The sequence below is a fragment of the Pristis pectinata genome, chromosome 33 (genome assembly GCF_009764475.1).
Source record: "Pristis pectinata isolate sPriPec2 chromosome 33, sPriPec2.1.pri, whole genome shotgun sequence".
NCBI lineage: Eukaryota > Metazoa > Chordata > Chondrichthyes > Rhinopristiformes > Pristidae > Pristis > Pristis pectinata.
Window position 1 is genome coordinate 14413224 of NC_067437.1, and position 21935 is coordinate 14435158.

The 21935-nt window shown below is 39.8% G+C and overlaps 1 protein-coding gene across 1 annotated transcript in view; it reads left to right on the top strand.

Moving 5' to 3' along the window:
* The window catches only part of LOC127585473 (histone acetyltransferase p300-like), a 102947-nt gene that overhangs the window by 55885 nt on the left and 25127 nt on the right, over positions 1 to 21935 (top strand). Inside the window, 7 exon segments of the mRNA XM_052042948.1 lie at positions 2330 to 2770; positions 4214 to 4399; positions 5064 to 5217; positions 6732 to 6850; positions 9787 to 10026; positions 19833 to 19921; positions 21426 to 21506. Coding sequence (XP_051898908.1) covers positions 2330 to 2770; positions 4214 to 4399; positions 5064 to 5217; positions 6732 to 6850; positions 9787 to 10026; positions 19833 to 19921; positions 21426 to 21506 — 1310 coding nt within the window.

Here is a 21935-nt window from a genome sequence, read left to right on the forward strand (position 1 = left end):
CAAGCTTAAAGGTGGATTAATCCCTAGGTTCTAATGAGATGATCCCAGCCTGCTATGGGAGGTGTGGCAGGAGATCACTAGGATTCTGGCAGAAATTTTTAAACCTTCCCTGGCTACTGCTGCCTTCCAGGATCCTTGGATGTTTGTACCTGTTCCTCAGTATTTCCTAGGGTTCTGTCATTCTTTGTGTATATTCTAACTGTGTCAGTCTTTCCAAAGTGCATCACTTCACATTAACTAGTATCCAAAATAACAGCCTCAGATGCTTCTCTTCTGGTGCTAGGGATTAAATTCCATCTGCCATTGCTCTGCCCATTTGACCAACACATCTGTATCATTTTGTAGCCAAAGACTACCTTCTCTATCAACAACACTGCCAATTTTTGTGACATCTGCGAACTTGCTAACACTGGCATCCAGATGATTAATGTATATAACAAGGATCCCAGCAAAAATTCCTGCAGTGCAGTGCTACTCACAGCTTCCAAATGCAAAAAGTTTCAGATCCAATTTGCCAAATTGCTGTGGATCTCAGGGGTTCTTGCCTTGTGGACTGGTCTCTCATGTGGGACCTTGTCAAAGGCCTTACTTACGTCCATGTATTTCACAAATGAGTTACCTTCATTAACTCGCTCAGTCACCGCTTCAAAAAATTCAGTGAAATTAATCAGATGGGCTCATGCAAACAAAGCCACGCTGACTATCCTTGAGTAATGCCTGCCTCTCCATGTTGGGATTAATTCTGTCCTTCAGAATTTTTTTCAGTAATTACCTTACCGCTGATGTTAGGTCAACCGGCTTGTAATTACCTGGCTTTTCCCTGTTGCACCTTTTGAATAAATGTACAGCATTCATTATCCTCCAATCATCTAGCACCTCCCCTGTGGCCAGAGAAGGTTTGAAAATTTCTGTCAGAACCCCAGCAATCTCCAGCCTCGCCTCCCTTAGCACACTGGGATACATCTCATCAGGCCCTGGGGTTTATCCACCTTAAAGCCTGCAATGACATCTGATATCTCCTCCTTTTCAATGGTAATTGTCCTAGAATTCCACCATCTCCTTCCTTGGAATTCTCCAACTACAGGTGACCCCCAAGTTACATTGGGTTGCGTTCCTAGAAAATGGTCTATATTGTGATTTTCTGTAACGCAAAGCCATGTCGTTTGGGCATGCATCAAGAAATGCAAGTGGAAAAAGAAATAAATTTTGTTTATCTACTTTTCTTTTCCCCACACACATTCTGTGAGAACAAATTTTATTTTGTATTTCAAATTTTTGGGTAGTGATTTGCGAATTCTATCAGGGTGAATTTCTGTTACCCAAACAGTTGTCGTGTGGGGGTTGCCCATACAAGGCCGTTCTCCATAGTGAATGCAGATGAGAAGTATTCACGTTAGACATTCTTTGGTCCTCCAGCTTTATGCACAGATTGCCACTTTGATCCCTAATGGACCCTAATCTTCCCCACTAGTGCTTCTTTGTACACCCTCTTAAGTATCCAAGTCCCTACACTTCCATATTTACTGTAGCGACTCTCCTGTTTTTAGTTCTCTGCACCTGGCATAAGTTTCCATTTCAAAAATAAATGTTTCGTTGAAGACTCTTCTTACAGAGCTAATTTAAAGTATATTTTCGGATCACTATTTAAGATCCATCCAGTCTTTATATCTTGTGTTTTATGACTCAAGTGACATATTTTGTGTTTAGTCTCAACTTATAAAGTTTCAGCAGTCACATTAGAATCATAGAGCATAGAAACGGGCCCTCTGGCCCACTGAGTCTGTGTTGACTATCAGCCACCCTTTTACACACTAATCTCATTTTATTCTCCCCACGTTCCCATCAACTCCCCTACCCCTGCCCCAAATTCTACTACATGTCCACGCATGAAGGAAAATCTACAGTTGTCAATTAACCTAGCAATCTGCAGGTCTTTGGGGTGGTAGAGGAAACTAGTGCACCCAGGGGGATTCCACGTGGTCACAGGGAGAATGTGCAAACTCCGTACAGGCAGCGCCTGAGGTTAGGATCAAACTTGGTTCACTAGAGCTATGAGGCAGTGATTCTACTGGTTGTGCCACCCTAATGTTCTTTATTTTTGCTATTGTTGATCTTCTATTTAAATTTATTTTTTACACTGGCTATAAATTTGTCTTAGCAGAGGTAATTTGTACTACTTTTGGAAATCTTAAGACAAAAAGCTTTTGCTTACCGGCTAATATTTTATAGGAAATATCAATTTTATATAATTTCTTTGTAAATTTATTTAGTCCTATGTTACGAGTACATTGGGTTAATGTATTCTATTTCATGTGTTTTTTCTTATTAGGCTCAGAACACCTCATTACCTGTCAACAGTTCTGCTTCCATGCAGCCAGGAGTCCAGAATGCTCAATTCAGCTGTCCACCACCTCTTTCTCAGCCTTCGCTTCATCAGAATTCTCCATCCCCTGGACCAAGAAGTCTCACACCTACCCCTCACCAGACACCACCTAGCATTCCCCCTCAACAGCGGCAACAGACACCATCACCTAATTCGCAACCACCAACGATGCCGCCGCCTCCTCAAGTTCAGACACCACCTCAAGCGCAGCTCCCCCCTCCTCCACCAGTCCCCCCACAATCCCAGGTAACAGCTGGGCAGAAGCAGCAGCAGCGAGAGCGGGAACAGCAGCAGCCTCCACCGCCCCCAACAGCACAACAACAGAATGCAACTCCATCAACGCCTACACCAACTGCACCAGTACAGCCTCAACATCCCACTACTCCTGTGAGTATATTGTCGTTAAGTATTTTTATAAATTATGTACACACACTTTCCTGGATAAATGTAGAGCTCTCTGTTCCACTGAAATATTTAGATGTTGAATGTATTTTCTTCCATTTTTCTGTTAACTGTCCTATCTTAGCACTTTAACAGCTTTCACTCGTTCAAGAGTTGACAAAATTGACCTGTCTTGAGCTGACTCGGCAGGTGTGAGGTGCTCAGGAGGGGAAACTCGAAGGCGCCTTGAATTAGCACTTGCCTTCTCATCTCTCATTTAAATCCAGCCCAACCATGCAAAGTAATATTTCCCCTTTGCTGACAATCTAATAATTCTGTTAATTTGCTAATGCAAGGCATATTTTCGGTCACTACTTCATATCCATCTGGTCTTTATACATTTTTGCTTTATGATCCAAGTATTAAGTTTTGTGTTTAGTTCCAATAGCTTCAGTACATAGAAGAAAGCAGCTTTCCTTAGACATATGTTTTATTTTCTCTGAGGTTAATCTTGCATTGAAACCTTTACAACTTTGATATTAATTGGCAATCTGAATATAATTTGCCTTTTAGTTAATCATATTGTTCTGAAGTGTCATATGATTTTTGGGGAAAATGTGTCGAGATCATTTGAGAATAAGACTATATACCTATAATTTTTCGAAATTTGAGACTTTCACCTTTAGTTATCCTTTGATTAAGACCAATGTAGAGCTGTACTCTGCATTGTGTGCACTACAGACACACTGTTGGGTACATTGAACTTGTCTGCCATTAAGTTAGTTCAAGGCTGACCTGCACCTCATCTCCACTTACCTGTATTTAGCCAGCTAAATATAATCTCAGTTTTGACTGTTTCTGTTCACCCAGCATTCACCTTTTAGAGGAAATTCCCAGATTTCCAATATTTGTTGTGTTTAAGAGTACATTCCAAATTCACCCATAAACAGTCCATCTTTCATTTTAAGATTATACCTTTCCAGAGGAAAAAGATTTAATTGCATCCAACTGTATTAATTGTTTTTTTTATCAGTTAATAATCTTGTTTAGTCCCTGAATCTGAACTGTTCCTTCCCCAAGACTAATGAGATTTTGAGGCCAAAACTGGGCATAGTATCTCATATGGAATCTGATCTATCCCCTTTTCAATCAAAACAGCACCACTCTGTACTCCATTTCTCATGACATAAAGAACCAGCACTTTTGAGTCTTTTATGATATCTTCTCCAGGATAGCTTCATAATAGTACATAAAAGAAAGCAGCTTTCCTTAGACATATGTTTTATTTTCTTAGAAGAAAATGTATCCTGCTAAGAGACATGTTGATTTAAGAATTGAATTACTTTGTGAGACTGTTACATATATTAAAATTGCATTTTTAACCTGTTTTATTGTATGGAATTTATTGGATACTTTTTTGTCTACATCCTGATCATTGGTTTGCTTTAGCTTTCACAGTCAGCAGTGAGTGCAGATGGCCGAGTATCGACCCCAGCATCAGTCAGTAGTACAGACACAAATTCTCAGCAGACTGCTCCTGAAGCACCAATGTCCGATGTAAAGATGGAGGAAAAGCAAGAAGAGGAAGAAACTGAGCCAGAAACTGTGGAACTAAAACAAGAAATTAAACAAGAGGTATTAAATGGCATTTATTTCTGAATTAATTGAATTGCATGTGTTTTCTTTAATAATAAGAACTTATGCTTTCCAAGTTTTTACCTTTTTGTTAAACTGATTTTGGTCCCAGGCACCAAACATAACAATTCGTCTCATGCTTACAAGCCTCTGTTGCCATTCTCAACTCAATGAAGTGCAAAGGAATATTTGGGCCCTTGTTGATACTTTATAACTTAGGTACGCAAATGCTTAAAACTTAGGTGTGAAAATGATTAGGCATCATACTATAACTTAATCTTGGTTTTTACAAATGTTCAACAATTCTAGATTCATTTTTAGACTTCTCAAAAGGACATTATTTACTTGAAATTGTAGGAAAGTATACTTTTTTTTAAGAACACTTAACTCTTATTGTTTAGGGATTTGCCAAACAGTGGAACTTGTGGATTTGGTTACTACACTTCAGTTTGCTAGTTATCAAGTTGTAAATTTCCACGATTACTTTTTTTCACCTATAAGTTTCTGATTGGGGTAATTTGGACAATGGGGTAATTGAGAGAACTATACATTATGGAGCTCTGCCTGGTTCCTAGAGAGTAGACATCAGTGTATGCACAGTGGAGAGGGAATTCCCACCTTTCTGTGCTAAGATGTAAAAGATCTTTGATTCTGAACGTTGTAGGTGAAGGAAGAACCAGCAATAGAAGAGTGTAAACAGGAGCCAATGGAGGCTGATGAGAAGAAACCAGAGTTGAAAGGTGAAGTAAAAGAGGAAGAAGATACTACAAATTTGGCAACGCAATCATCCCCTGCGAGTGGACAGTCACGTAAGAAGAGTATGTACATGTACTTTTTCCTCTGTGATGAGGGGAGAAGATACAAATAAAACACTAGGCTCTACTAAAATACGATGCGTGCAAATTGGGGTCATTGACTCTGGGGGAGGAAAAACCACACAGCACCTATTTGCCTTTAAGTAATCACATCAATAAAATCCTGGTTATTAATTTGAAAATTAAAATTTTGAAGGTCTAAAGTGCTTGATAAGGTGATTGATGAAAGGTCGTTTCCTCTGGCAGGGAGTATAGAACTAAAGGACATAAGTTCAGGAAAGAGATCTGAGAATTTTTTATACTTCAGCTTGTGAAATTTTGTGAAATGATAGGACATGGTTGAAATTAAAGGCTGAAATCTATTTGATTTTTGGATACAAAGGGAATTAATGGATTTACAGTCAATTGGGAGCCTTGATGAGGTTTGATGTTACCAAATGGCAGAGTGAATCCTGGTCATTCAGCACAGAAACAGCCACTTCATCCCAACATGTCCATTCCAACTTTTTTGCCCATCTTCTCTAATCCCATTTCCCCGCATCAGGTCTGTATCTATGCCATGCCTATCTCAATGCCTCTTAAATGTAATGATTACAGCTGATTCCACCAACTCCTCTGGTGTCTTCCGGATATCAGCCTCACCATAAAAAAAATCTTTCTCCTCTCTCCTTTTAAAACTCCTTCCTCTCACTTTAAACCTGTCCCCTCTTGTTTTTGTTACCCCCTTCCACGGGGAAGAAGATTCTGACTATCTGCCCTGTCTATACCTCTCATCATTTTTTATATACCTCTATCAGATCACCCGTCAGTCTCCTTTACTCCAAGGTAAACAAGACCAATTTATCCAATCTCTCCTCATAACCAAAGTCCTCCAATCCAGGCAACATTCCTGGTGAAGACCCTTTACACCCTCACCAGTGCAATCACATCCTCCCAATGGTGTGGTGACCAGAATTGCACACAATACTCCAAATGTGGCATAACCTATGTCTTGTAAAGTTGCAACATAACGTCCCAACTCTTGTATTCTGTGCTCTGACCTGTGAAGGCAAGATTCCGTATGCCTCCTTCACCACCTTATCTACCTGTGTTGCCACTTTCAGCAAAGTATGGGCTTGGGCTACAAGATCCAATGTTTACCATAGTGACTTAACATTTACTGTATATGCCCTATCCTATTTGACTTCCCAAAGATCATCGCCTAATAATTGTCAGGATTAAATTCCATCTGCCAATGTTCCACCCAGCTTTCCATTGTGGAGATAATATATCCTGCTCTAGCCTTAGACAACCTTCCTCGCTATTCACACCACCACCAATTTTTATGCCAGGCAAAAGCTTATTAATTAGCTTAAGGGACATCGTGGTTTGTTTCTACTTTTATTTCTAGTGTTATGAATTACTAACACCTTGTGTGAACAAAAAATGAAAATAATTACTTGTTTTAATAATGACTTTCAAGTCAAAGTCTCTGCTTTAGCTTCTCGGAGTTCACTTTTTCCCTCCTTTCTGTTTAGTTTTCAAGCCAGAAGAACTGCGGCAGGCACTAATGCCAACACTGGAAGCACTTTACCGTCAGGACCCTGAGTCACTTCCTTTCCGTCAACCTGTGGATCCTCAACTCCTGGGTATTCCTGTAAGTGGGTTGTGGGGATGTTTCCAGCATCATGTATGCTATTTTTCAGTGACTGCCCTCAGATTGCAATAACAGTTAATTAATTTCCCAGTTCAGCTGAAACAGTTGGAAAAATAGAAATGCAATGCCCTCTGCCTCCAGAGCAAGTTCTGTGTAACGTACATTTATTTTTAGATAGTATTTAGAACAAAACATTTTCTTATATAGTGAAATTTTATTTTTTTCTGCATGTCTTTTTCCTATTGTGTCAATAAAAAGAAAAGGTAAATGTAAATACATCATAGAAATATCTTGGTCCCTTTGTTACTTACTGGGGTTTGTTAACCTGATTTTGTCAAATTGCAATTTTTAATGTTATACCATTTGATTAATTTTCTTCTGGGAGTAAAAAGTGTTAAACCAGCCTTTGATCTGGAAGGAAGATTATTATTTTATGGTGACTGAATAAGTTAAATTCTGTTTTTATTGCACACTTTGAGGAAGAGTTTCCTAGACCAAAATGTCATGGAACTATCCAGGGAACAGGCAATTTTAATCTAGTTCTTTACTAATCAGTAATTTCAGAGATCCTCTAAAGAAGAAAAAGATTATAATAAATTTTTATGTTGACTTTGAGAATGACATACCAAACTTGGAAACTGGCTTCTTGAATTTAACTAATGCTGTCATATGGTTATGGATGAATTGGCCAAAATAGGTTGGGAAATTGGAATAAAACATTTTATGCAAGATAAACAAAGACAAGCAATTAAAGAAATGCTTTATAATTCTCAAAAAATGTACATTTCATTAAATTAAATAAAACCTTCCATAGGATTAATTTGTGGCCAAGTAAAAATTAAGGAAAGCATTAGTTGAAAGAAAAATAAAATTTAGGAGAGTTGGAAACCAGCAAAGTATGACCAAAAAATTGTTCATCAGGGAAAAATAGAACAAAAATAAACAAGTGAGAAATATAAAATCAGATTATAAGAGCTTAAGATAGATGCATAATGGAGTAGAATTAGTAGGTGCAAAACAAAGAAATGATGGGGATTGAGAAATTGGCTGAAATGTTAAATAAATATTTCCTAACCAAAATGTGAGAAGCAGAATTGATATTAGGAAAGGTGAAATTAGCACTGGAGAAATTAATGCAATTAACAGCTAACAAATCCCCTGAAGCCTGCTGCCTGCATCCCAGGGTGAAACGTTAGTGAATGCATTAATATTGAACTTCCAAAAGGCCTTAGGATCTTAAGCAGTCACATTAAATTGGAAAGTACCAAATGCAACAGTGCTATTTAAGAAAGAAGGGCAAGAGAGAATAAGGGACCAGTTACTGGTTAACTTGATACTTAGCAAGGTGGATAAGAGTGAAGTAGTTTTTGTAGTATATCTGGATCTGCTACTTAAATCACACAAAGAAATGTGTGTTAGAGGAATAGATGAACAGTATATATCCTTTTCATAAAATGGTGAGAAACTAAAATAGTCACAGCTATTTAGGCGGAATTGAGAAAGTATGGATGAAGTTACGATAACAGGTTTTAGATGCAAAATGGTTAGCTGGCTTTAATTGCACGGGGTTTGGAATACAGAAGTAAAGAAGTCTTGGTGTCAGTACAGAGTAAATTCATTTGATTATTTCACTGGATTGGAATTAGATGGTTCTCTTGTGAGGAGAAATTGAATAGTATAGTCACTACTGTTTAGAAGAATGAAGGATGGTTTTCTGAAACTTTTAAGGTTCTGAGAAAATGGCAGAGTGGAGGTTAAAAATATGATTGCTCCAACAGGAGAGTTTAGAACTTGGATCCATAGGCATAGAGCTTTACATTTAGGACTGACATAATATTGAAATACTTCAGATTCACCCGAGAGGATATTAACCAAGTATGTTCAAAGCCGAAACTGATTTTTTTTTTGGAGTAATGGGAGGTATAAGGGTCAGGTGAGAAGGTGGACTTGTGCTACAAGATGAACCATGATCTTATTGAAAGGCTGGCCTGCTTTGAGTTATCTTATGGCCTCTTCCTGCTCCTGTTTCTTACCTCTGAAATATTGGGACTTCTCACCCTTTTGTAGAAACATTGTGATCTTTTCCATTATTCCTATGAAAGCATTTTAGCAATATTAGTGCTTTTGTGCTTGTAGCAGTGAGTTGATTTATTAGTAACATCATTATGCATATGCTATCATTTTTCCCCCCACAAGCCTTTCTCTGCACATATACACTAAGTCCTTAATATTCACAAGGGAAAGGGATACTTAATTGCCTGCAGATTAAAACAAAATGAGGATACCTCTAAGCTCTCTTCCGATGACCCCTCCGGTAATATAACAATTTGTATGCAAGTTTCATCTTGTCAAAATAAGCTAAAACTTATCAGTACACTGGACACTCATCCAGCCAGCACTCTGGACCTCCAGCTCCGGCTGCACACCCAGCCCATATTCTGGACCCTAGGTTCAGCTCACAGTCTGGACCAACCTCAAGTATAGGCAGGCATTCCTGTTGTTTTGGTGCCTCTGCAACAAATTTGAAGTGGTGCCTGGCACTGTCCTTGTGATTACACAGATTCAGGGACAATGAAGATATAGTGTAAACTGTGGGCTAGACAAAAGGCATTAAAGACTAAAATGGAATACAGATCAATAAGCATTTGAATGAAGGTAACATTTATGATTTCTATTTGCAGTCTTAATAACAATGGTATGCAACCAAAATGATGCGTACATTAATTTCTGTTCTATTTTAAATATCTATTTCAAGTAGTTGCATTTTCCCCCAATTACAGTGTAAGTGAATTCCTTTTGTACTTTTGCATTGAAGAATGCCTATTGTATAAGTTGTAGGAAAAACTTTAGGCAATGAAAGTGTGGAGTTAAACCTATTCAGACACTTCTGGCACCTTTATAGAAAACTCAAACTTTTTTCCTCTTGTTGCTTGAAGGACTACTTCGACATAGTGAAGACACCAATGGACTTGTCTACGATCAAGCGCAAGCTGGACACTGGCCAGTACCAGGAGCCATGGCAGTATGTAGATGACATTTGGTTGATGTTCAACAATGCCTGGCTATATAATCGCAAGACGTCACGTGTGTATAAGTACTGTACAAAACTGGCAGAGGTCTTTGAGCTGGAGATCGACCCTGTCATGCAAAATCTTGGATATTGCTGTGGTAGAAAGGTAAATTTCTGGCAATTATCTTTCAGAATACTTTGTATTCTATTTTTCTGCTTCTGTCTGCAAGGCTCTTTCAAGGTCATTCAGTTGTTCCTTCCCCAAATAGTCATATAGTTTTTTAAATTTGACGTTATCAGCAGGTTATTTAACCGCTTGTGGTGGTAGTGATGGGGAGAAAGGATAGACTGAGGATCAAGAGGGGCATTGGGGCAAAAACATTGTTCTCATCTGATATTTACTTATGTTGAATATGAAAGAGTAGGGGAGCTTCCATGAATCCTTTTGCTTTTGCTAGTGGAGAACACAGAGGCCAATTTTAACATCTGTCCCTTCTCTGAATGAGATCAGCTAACTTAGTACGGGCCTGAGATCAAACTTTTCATGTCTGTTTAGTTTAGCTGTAATTGGATCATCATCATGAAAACCCCTGTGACTGTCTTTGAAACCAAGCTGTTCACAAATCATGCAAAGAAATGGTCTCTGGTCATCTGATTGATTTGGTAAATGGAATTCACCATGGACTTCTGAAACATGCTGACTTAGATGATCTTTGGCTTATCAAGAACAACAAAAACTGAAGTTGCTAGCAATCTGAAATAAAGAAAGTGAATTCTGGAAAGATGCAGCAGGTCAGGCAGAATTTATGGAGAGAGATAATGTTTCAGGTCAATGACTTTTCATCAGAACTGGGAAAAGTTGGAAAATCAAATTGATTAATTTGCAGAGATCCGGGAAGGGTGGAGAGAACGGGGAATGATACAAATAGTGATGGTGATGCTGAGGCACCAAGGTGAAGGCTGGTTGATTGCAGGTGATTTGTCTGTAGTAGAAGGTAAATGGGGACAGAATGGGGGAAAAAACACTATGAAAATAAAATACTGTAGTTGTCGGGACACTGAAACAAAGAGAACACTAGAAGTACTCTGATCAGGCAACATCTGCAGAGAGAGGATACTTTTACGGTTTGACTGGGTCAATCAGTATTCTCTTTTATTGCAAATTTCCAGCGATTCTATTCTTTTGTATCTTTCAATTTCAGCAGCTGTTCTCTTTCATCCCCTTTATTTCCATTTCCTCTTTCTGATTTAAAATGCTTTCATCCTCTCTATCTGACATCCTCACCACTCACCTCAATCGCTCTGCATCTCCACCTTATCGCAATCATTCTTTGTCCTTTCCACCCTGGCACCTTCTCCACAACTTAAAACGTAAGTTTTCCTCATTTTGGTGAAAGGTATTGACATTACACATAACTATGTTGCTCACTACACAGAGATTGCTTGACCTGCTGAGTATTTCTAGCATTTTGTTTTTATTTGTGGTTATGTTCCCCACTGAGTACAAGAGCACGAGGGGTATGCCCCTGCCACATCATTCATGACAATTATGGCTAATCTGCCCCAGGTCTCAATTCCTATTGCCTGGTCTCCATTGCTCTGGATTCCCTGATCTTTCAAAAATATATCTACCTCTTCCTTAAACCTTCAGTGGTGTAGCCTCCACAATCCTCCAGGACAGAGAATTCTGAAGATTCGACACTTGCTCAGTTTTAAAGTTTTTAATGACTGTCTGTCTCTACCACCACGACCCCCCCCCCCCCCCCCCCCCAATGTTGATCTTGTAACTGTGTCCTTGTTAGAGATTCTCCCACCAGTGGAAGCATATCAACATCTACCCTGTTATCCCCCCCCTCAGGATCTTGTATGTCTCAATGAGATGACACTCACTTTTCTAAACTGCAAAGAATATTGATCCAGCTTTAGCCTTTAGCTACTTGCAATAGGACCACCCTCCTGACATAGGAATTAGCCTAGTGAATCTCTTTTGGACTTCCTTCAACACTATATCCTCTCTTAAACAAGGGGACCAAAATTGTGCACAGTACTCCAGGTGTGGCCTCACCAAAACCCTGTTCAATTGTAACGATGCTTCCTTATTTCTAACCTCCAACCATGTACAGATTGTATTTTGTATCTTCCACAGCCTGTACTTCCCAAGTAGCTAATGCAGTATCTCTGAAGTAAGAGTCACTGTTGTAATTAACACGCAGCAAATTTGCGCACAGCATGGTTCCACAAATGATCATGTTCAAATTGCCTGTAGAGCAGAGTTGATTGAGGAATAAATATTCAACGGTACATAAGAGTAACTTCCCAGATGTAATTCTTCCGCTTGAAGGTGCAAGTGAAGCCTTATTTTATAGCTTCATCCAAACTGGTTAGCTCTTGCTCAATTCTTTGAGGTTTAAAGATAGCAAGTGTGGTGAGGAACTTATTATCAATTTTGTCCTTTTTAATTTTTAATCCTTGAAACTGCCCACTAGCAGTTTCCTTATTAGATGTATTGATGACGAAAGCAGAATTGGACTAGCCTATCAATCAGCAGTAAAAATGGATCCAAGAAACATTAAAAGTAGGAGGAGGACATCACCCTTAAAACCTGTTCCATCATTAAATTATGCCACAGTTATTTGTTGCTGCCACCCTGTTTTCTCATCTTAACTCTACATCCTTTAATTACTGTTCATAAAATTTGTACTGTGTCTTGAAAGTTTCAGTAGATGAGAGTCATACAGAATGGAAACAGACCCTTTGGCCCAACTGATCCATGCCGACCAAGATGTCTCATTTGCCAGTGTTTGGCCCATAACCTTCCAAACTTTTCCAATTTATGTACCAGTCCAACTGTCTTTTAAAAGTTGTTATTGTACCTGCCTCAACCACTTCCTCTGGCAGCTCGTTCCACATGGATGCCACCCTTTGCGTAAAAGAAAAGTTGCCCTTCATGTTCCTCTTAAATTTTTCCCCTCTCACCTTAAACCTATTCCCTCTAGTTCTTTATACACCAACTCTGAAAAAGACTGAGTGCATTCACCCTATCTATGCCCTCATGATTTTATCACCTCTATAAGATCACCCATCGGTCTCCTACACTTTAAGGAATAAAGTCCTAGCCTGTCCAACCTCTCCCTATAACTCGGTCCCTCAAGTTCTGGCAGCATCCTTGTAAGTCTTTTCTGCACTCTTTCTAGTTTAATAACATCTTTCCGATAGCAGGGCAACCAAAACCGAACACAATACTCCAAGGGTGGCCTCACCAGCGTTCTGTACAACTGCACCATGACCTCCCAACTTTTATACCCAATGCCGTGACTTATGAAGGCCAGCATGCCAGAAGCCGCCTTCATCACTCTGTCTACCTGTGACTCCACTTTCAGTGAGCCATGTACTTGTACTCCAAGGTCCCTCTGTTCGACAACACACCCCAGGGCCCTGCTGTTGACTGTGAAAATCTACCTGGATTTGACTTTACAAAATGCAATACCTCGCACTTAACCATATTAAACTCCATTTGCCATTCCTCAGCTGATCAAGATCCTCCTGTAATTTTTGATAACCACCTTTATTGTCCACTTTACCACCTATTTTAACGTCATCTGCAAACTTACTTACTATGCCTTGTACATTCTTATCCAAATCATTGATATAGATGACAAACAACAATGGGACCAGCACTGACCCCTGAGGCACACCACTAGTCACTGGCCTCCAGTCCGAGAGACAACCTTCTACCATCACCCTCTGCCTTCTACCATCAAGTCAATTGTACATCCAGTTAGCCAGCTCTCCTTGGATTCCATGCGATCTAAACTTCCAGAGCCGCCCACCATATGGAGCCTTATCAAAGGCCTTCCTGAAGCCCATATAAACCACATCTACTTTCTTGGTCACCTCATCAAAAAACTCAATCAAGTTCATGACATGATCTCCCATACACAAAGCCGTGCTGACTACCCTAAACTACCCCTGTCTTTCCAGATGTATGTGCATCTTATCCCTCAGAATCTTCTCCAATAACTTACCTACCACGGATGTTAGACTTACCGGCCTATAGTTCCCAGGTTTTTCTTTGCCGCCCTTCTTAAATAAAGGCACAGCATTCGCTACCCTCCAGTCTACCAGCACCTCACCTGTGGCTGACTATTGGTATTGGTTTATTATTGTCACTTGTACTGAGGTGCAGTGAAAAACTTGTCTTGCATGCCGATCATACAGGTCAATTCATTACACAGTGAAGTTACAATGAGTTAGTACAGAGTGCATTGATGTAGTACAGGTAAAAACAATAACAGTACAAAGTGTCACAGCTACAGAGAAAGTGCAGTGCAATAAGGTGCAAGGTCACAACAAGGTAGATCGTGAGGTCATAGTCCATCTCATTGTATAAGGGAACCGTTCAATAGTCTTATCACAGTGGGGTAGAAGCTGTCCTTAAGTCTGGTGGTACGTGCCCTCCGGCTCCTGTATCTTCTACCTGATGGAAGAGGAGAGAAGAGAGAATATCCCGGGTGGGTGTGGTCTTTGATTATGCTGGCTGCTTCACCAAGACGAGAGTCCAAGGAGGGGAGGCTGGTGTTCGTGATGCGCTGGGCTGTGTCCACAGCTCTCTGCAGTTTCTTGCGGTCCTGGGCAAAGCAGTTGCCGTACCAAGCCATGATGCATCCAGATAGGATGCTTTCTATGGTGCATCGGTAAAAGTTGGTGAAAGTCAAAGGGGACAAACCAAATTCCTTTAGCCTGCTGAGGAAGTAGAGCGCTGTGAGCTTTCTTTGGCCGTGGCATCTATGTGATTTGACCAGGACAGGCTGTTGTGATAACTCCCAGGTGCAGATATCTCAACCAGGGCTCCTTCTAGCCTTCCACTGTGTTCTTGGCTAAACCTCGTCAGGCCCCTGGAGATTCGTCTACCTTTATACCTTTTACAACATACAGCACTTCCTCTACTGTAATGCGGACTATCTCCCAAGACCTCCACCATTTACTTTTCCTAGTTCAGTAAAAGCAGGAGAAATATTCGTTAAGGACCTTGCCCATCTTCAGTGGCTCCACACAAAGCTGTCCCATTTGGTCTTTGAGGGGCACTATTCTCTCTATTGTTGCTCTTTTTCCCTTGACATATGAAATCTCTGGATTTTCCTTAATTTTTTTCTGCCAAGTTATCTTGTGCCCCACTTTTGCCCTCCTGATTTCCTTCTTGAGTACACTTTTGCATCCCTTGTACTCCTCCAGGGATTCACTTGATCCCAGCTGCCTGTACCTGACCCATGCCTCCTTTTTCCTGGCCAGGGCCTCAATATCCCTCGTCATCCAGGGTTCCGTACTCCTACCAGCCTTGCCCTTCACTTTAACAGGAACATGCAGACCTTGAGCTCTCACTATCTCACCTTAAAAAGCCTCCCACTTGCCTGTGGTCCCTTTGTCCACAAACAACCTACTCTAATCAACCGTTGCAAGCTCCTGTCTTATACTGTCAAAATTTGTTTTGCCCCAATTTAGAACTTGAGCCTGTAGACCAGTTCTGTCCCTTTCCATAACTACTTTAAGATTAATAGAAGTATGGTCACTGGTCCCAAAGTGCTTTCCCATTGTCACTTTCAGTCACTTGCCTCACCCTATTACCCAAGAGTAGGTTGAGCTTTGCCCTCTCCCTAGTTGGGTCCTCTATGTATTGCCAAGGAAATTTTCCTGAATGCACTTTACAAATTCACTGCATCTAACCCCTTAACAGTCTATGCTAGGAAAGTTGAAATTCCCTACTATGACAACCCTATTATTCTTACAACTCTGCACAATATTGCTGTATATTTTTTGTTCTTATTCTCATTCGACTATTTGGGGGCCTATAGTACAATCCCAACAATGTAATTATCCTCTTCTTATTTCTCAGCTCCACCCATAAAGCCTCACTGGATGATCCTTCAGTAATTTTATCTCTGATTACTGCTGTGACATTTCCCTTAATCTTCTTTCCTTCGCCTCTATCCCGCCTAAAGCACCTGTACCCCAGAACATTAAGCTGCCAGCCCTGTCCCTCCCTTAGCCATGTCTCCGTAATGGCTATAATATCCCAGTACTCACATAGCTAATCCAAGCCCAAAATTCATCTACCTTAACTGTCAGACCTCTTGCATTGAAATAAATGCAATTTAATCCAAAAGGCTTTCCTCACTCCTGGCCATTCTCTTGCCTGTCATGCCTATTCAACTTGTTGTCACTGACTTCTGCATCACGTTCTGGCCTTTCATTTGCCTTCCTGATGCTTGGGATCCCGCCTCCCTGCCAATCTTATTTAAATCCACCCTGGTAGTACCAGCAAATTTGCCTGCCAGAATGTTGGTGTAACCCGCTCCTTTTGTGCAGGTCACTTCTGCCCCAGAAGAGATACCAGTGGTTCAAGAATCTGACTCCCTGCTCCCTACACCAATTTTTCAGCCACACATCCATTTGCCATATCCTCCTATTTTTACCCTCCCTAGCACGTGGCGCTGGAAGTAATCCAGAGATGACTACCTTCGAGGTCCTTTTTAACTTCTTCCCTAGCTTCCTATATTCACTCATCCCTTTCTCTACCTATGTCATTTGTGCCAATGTGCACAATGACTTCTGGCTGCTCCCCCTCTCCCTTGAGAATGTTCTGTAGCTGCTGTGTAACATCCTGGACCCTGGCACCAGGGAGGGAACACACCATTCCGGAGTTCCTTTTGCAGCCACAGAATCTTCTGTCCGGCCCCCTAACTATTGAGTCCCCTATCACTACAGTGCTTTCTGCCTCACCCTTCCCAGCTGAGCTTCAGAGCCAGTCCTGGTGCCACTGACCTGGCTACTGCTGCCGCCTTCTGAATGGTCATTCCCCCCAACAATGTTCAAAATGGTATACTTGTTTTCGAGGGGAATGGCCTCAGGGGAATCCTGCACTATCTGCCAACTCCCTTTTTTTTCTTGGTGGTCACCAAACTACTTTCTGCCTGTACCTTGGGTGTGACTGCCTCACTAAAACTCAGATCACAAGATCACAAGACAAGGGAGCAGAAGCAGGCTATTCGGCCTATCGAGTCTGCTCCAAGGAAAGGGAAATAGAAATGAGAAATGGGGAATGGGGGAAGAGGAAGAAAAAAACCTATTCTAATCCCAATTACCGGCCTTATCCCCATATCCCTTGATATCCTGACTATTTAGCTATCTATCTATCTCCTCCTTGAACGCCCCCACTGATCTGGCTTCCACTGCTGTACGTGGCAAGGAGTTCCACAAATTCACCACCCTCTGGCTAAAGAAATTTTTCCTCATCTCTGTTTTGAAACTGTACCCTCTAATTCTAAGATTGTGCCCTCTGGTCCTGGACTCACCCACCAAGGGAAACAGCCTAGCCACATTTACTCTGTCCTTTCCTATCAATATTTTAAATGTCACTATGAGGTCCCCTCTCATTCTTCTGTACTCCAGCGAGTACAGTCCAAGAGCCGACAAACGCTCCTCATACTTAAGCCCTTTCATTCCTGGAATCATCCTCGTAAATCTCCTCTGAACCCTCTCCAACGTCAACACATCCTTCCTAAGATGTGGGGCCCAAAACGGCGCACAATATTCCAAATGAGGCCTCACTAGTGCCCCGTAGAGCCTCATTAACACTTGCTTACTTTTATACACTATACCTCTCGAAATGAATGCCAACATAGCATTCGCTTTCTTTACCACCGATCCGACCTGGTGGTTAACCTTTAAGGTATCCTGCACGAGTACCCCCAAGTCCCTTTGTACTTCCGTGCTTTGGATCTGTGAAACTCTCAGCATCTCAGATGATCCTGAATGTGTCCAGCTCCAAGTCTAACTCCTTCACATGGCAGTCAGAAGCTGCAGCAGCTCACACTTCCCAGAGATGTAGTACTCAGGGACACTGGAAGTCTCCCTGATCTCCCACATCCTGCAGAAGGAGCATACCACTACACTAACTACCATCTGAATGCTCTAAGATTAAAAAGAAAATTCAAGGAATAGTACTGCGCCTCTGCTCACTGAAGCCTCGTGAGCCAAAGTCTCTTAACTTACCACTCAAACACTGGCCCACTCTCACAATGGCCACTGCCAGAGCCCGCTTTCCTTTCATTGACTGACATGTCTCTCAGCGAGTCTTCTAGGTTAGCTACCTTTGATGTGAAAGGAGTGTTTCTTGAATTTTCTCCTCAATGATTGTGATTGATTTGAAGAATATATCCTCTTTTATTCTTAATGTTTCCCTATTAAAAATAATTTTGTTCTTAGATTATTAAATCCTTCAGCATTTGAAGACCGTGGTCAAATAATCTTAGTATTTTTGAGGGAATATAATCCAAATTGATGGAACGTTTTCTAGTAAGTTAACCCACTGTCTTGTTATCAATTTGAATTATTATTTTTCCCCAATTCTTAGTGTCCAATTAATAGATTCCACATATTTGTATTGATCCAGATTTAGTTGAGTTATTTGAACAATGCCTTGTGGGTCACCAGATTAGTAAACAATGCATTCTGTTACACTAGAAGATAGTAATAACATGTTTGTTCTGAAGAATATCTTATCAAAAACTTCAAACAATTATCTATACTTGAAATTTATTTTTCCCGTAAAGGCTCTTTGAATGTGCCATTCAGAATGCTGTCTTTCAACAAACATTCTTGAAATGACCTGTCCTTCAGAACAATTGGCTATTGTAGTTTTCTGACCATTTTTACCCATTGCTTCTTGCATGCTCCGTATACTTCTAGATGTGTTAAGCCCTCGTGTATTTTTTTCAGCTGTTTTCAATGGTCGGATTTCCCCAATGATATTATAGTATTCTGTTTACTAAGATATTTAGTTGTGAATATCATTCTCAGCCCTCCCCCTCCCAGTGATGTTTGAATCCATGTTTGTACAGACTTCCTGTTGTATTGACCTTGTGATTAATCTTAAAATGGGTGTAGCTGTGCTCTCTATACCATAGAGTGGGAATGGATATCACACTAACCTTTTTTTAAACACTTCTCTACATACACAGACAAATAATCTGCAACAAGATTCCTTGCTGCCTTTTAAATCCATCCCTCTCTCCTTGTATCTTAAGGATTAGTTACAGTTTCCATACTGCCACATTCTAAAATCATTTTACAAATTCATTCCTTATGTGTAATCTTTCCACTCACTATAGTTATTGTCGCCTGCATTGAATTTATCAAAAGTTGTTCTCATTAGAATAGTTTTATAATATCTTGACAAAGATACCAGTCTTTTGGTAATAAGCACTTGTAGATGAGGGATTTTGTTCTAATCTGAACAATAATTTTTCTGTCCTATGAGGTTACTGTTTTTGGTAGGCCATTTAATGCTTGTACCCTATTTTGTGATGGGAAAGGTAAAATGAGAAAATTTCTCTAATTGGTCAGTTATGAAGCAACATTTATATTTAGTCTCCCTGGCTAGGGAACAAGTAGTATTTCTCAACTAAAGTAAAGGTATAAAAGTGTACGTAATAAACTGGTGCTTTTTAATAGTGCCTTTGCCATCTACTGTTTTATCACCCAACCCAACAAAGCTGTGATTGCTTTTTTCTGTACATTGACCTCCATTTTTTTACAAATGAAAGCAAAGCTACCATATGTAGTGGTTTGCAGTTGTTCTCAGCATTCTATTCATAAGTGACCACTTATTAAAATGCTTGCCACCATCAGAAGTAGTAAAAAAAAAAGCAGATTTTTTCATTGGATGAAGCAAAAATATAAAGTGCTTGGACATGTTAATTAAGTGAAGAATGAATTGGTTATGTGGAAATATTAACACAAAGCTATGAAACTGAGCAGCAGGCACCTTGCTGACCTTCATATGAACACTCTGCACTGAAAGGCAAATTATAGATTTGTAGGATTCTGTGGCATTTGAACAAAAAGCAGCAACCTTTCTGCTGTTTTTTTTTAAGAGTTGCATTGTCTGTAATCATTTTTCTTTATTCTTTGCAGCTGGAATTTTCTCCACAAACCCTCTGTTGCTATGGGAAACAGTTATGTACGATCCCTCGGGATGCTACCTACTACAGTTATCAAAACAGGTATGATGGTGGCTTTTGGATCAACTTGTGGAGCACTTCCACGTTTTAAATCACAAATTTGATATACTGATTTCTACCAGGCCTTGTTTTGTAGTCTTCATAAGAATATCATCCAGTCTGGTTATGAGCATCTATCAAATAATCCAAATAATATCCTGTGGAAAGAAAAACAGAGTTAATGTTTCAGCTCTGAGGCCTTTCATTGAACTGATGAAGGGTCGGAACTGAAACTTTAACTCTGATTTTCTTTCAAAGATGCTGCCCCGACTTGCTGGGTGCTTCCATAATTTTCTATCCTTCAGCATTTGCAATTATTTGTATATATAATTTCATATGTATCTCATTTGAGTAATTTTGTAGCCTGTTATGCCTTGAAAATATTTTGATACTTCTGTTTAAATGCAATTGGACAAATGACTGAAAATTGAAGCAGTTAAGAATTACAATAGTTAAAAATTAAATCTTTGCAAGCCATCTCAACTCCTTTTTAACTCGGGATGAATAATTTGATGCATGTTAAAAGATTTTCAAGTAGGCATCAGATTTACTATGGTAAATTATCTTCGTGAATGTTTACTCTGCAGAATTGGCATTTTAATTGTGTGTTGTGTATGCAGATTGTTCATATTTGATGGTAGATTTATTTACATACTCTGACCAGCTGAAGAGAAACAAATCCTTGAATGAAATGTCAGATAGTCGTAAAAATATTTTGAGGGGTCCAAGTCATACTCTGGGATCTGAGTACATAATCTGGACTTGCACGCAAGTGCTGCAATATAAGGGGAGTGTCCTTGGGATGTTAGATCCTGTCTAATTGTTTAGCTGGACATTAAGAGTTATAGTTCTGGAATTTTAAATATCGTATGGGTCAAAGTGCTGTTTATCCACACATGCATCTAGTTATGTATTTTACTTGATATGGAGTTGTATAGCACGGAAACAGGCCCTTCAGCCCAACTGTTAAATCTTTTAACACGTCTACGCCAGCCATGAACACTACCTCATTATTCCTTTTTTTGTACTATTTATTTTTATAATTTATAGATTTTTATGTCTTTGCACTTTGCTGCTGCAGCAAAACAACAAATTTCACATCATCCGTTAATAACAATAAATCTGGTTCAAGGTGCCAACCTGAGCTAGTCGCATATACCTGTGTTTGGCCCCATATCCCTTTAAATCTTTCCTATCCATGTACTGTCCAACTGTCTTTTAAGTGTTGTAATTGTACCCGCCTATACCACTTCCTCAATGGCCAATCCCATTTTGTCATTCATTGATTTTAAAATAAAAATGGCACTAAATCTCAAAGGTAATTTGTACATGGCCATGTCTTCTACACTTGTCCGTCTCATAAACTCTTCTCACTCTGAAATTTGTAGTTAAGAAGAAAATGTAACTTTTTGAGAAAACAAATATCTGCTGTTGCTTAGGCTGATCTTCAACTGCAGTTCATAAGGATATAAACATAAAACGTCACCCAGATATTTATTTTAAACAGGTATCACTTCTGTGAGAAATGTTTCAATGAGATCCAGGGAGAAACTGTTTCCCTGGGTGATGATCCTTCACAGCCTCAAACGTAAGTATATCTCCAAACAATAATCCAGACAGTTAATGAATATTGTTTTCATTTTACATTTGTGAAATCTGTATTGTTTCTGCATTCACTGCCAGCGAGAATAAATCTTGTACTCAACAGTTCCATGTAACCAAACACCTGGTATATGATTTAACGAAAATCAATAAATGAAATTGCAGTAAAATTTAGTGCATATGTTGAAGAAATGCAATTCTATACAACAAAAATCAGAATTGGGGTCTTATATTATGTGTTTGTTTCAGTGAGCATTGTGAAAATGTTTCAGTGTTTCCTGACAAGTTAAAGTCCTTAGCCCCATGTTGTTAGTTATAATCTGGCAGCAGGAGGATCTGTTTTGTTCACATAGCTTTGTAACTGGCGTAGTAGGTCGCGTGTTTTTCTAATGGCTTGAGGACCTCATCCTTTTGT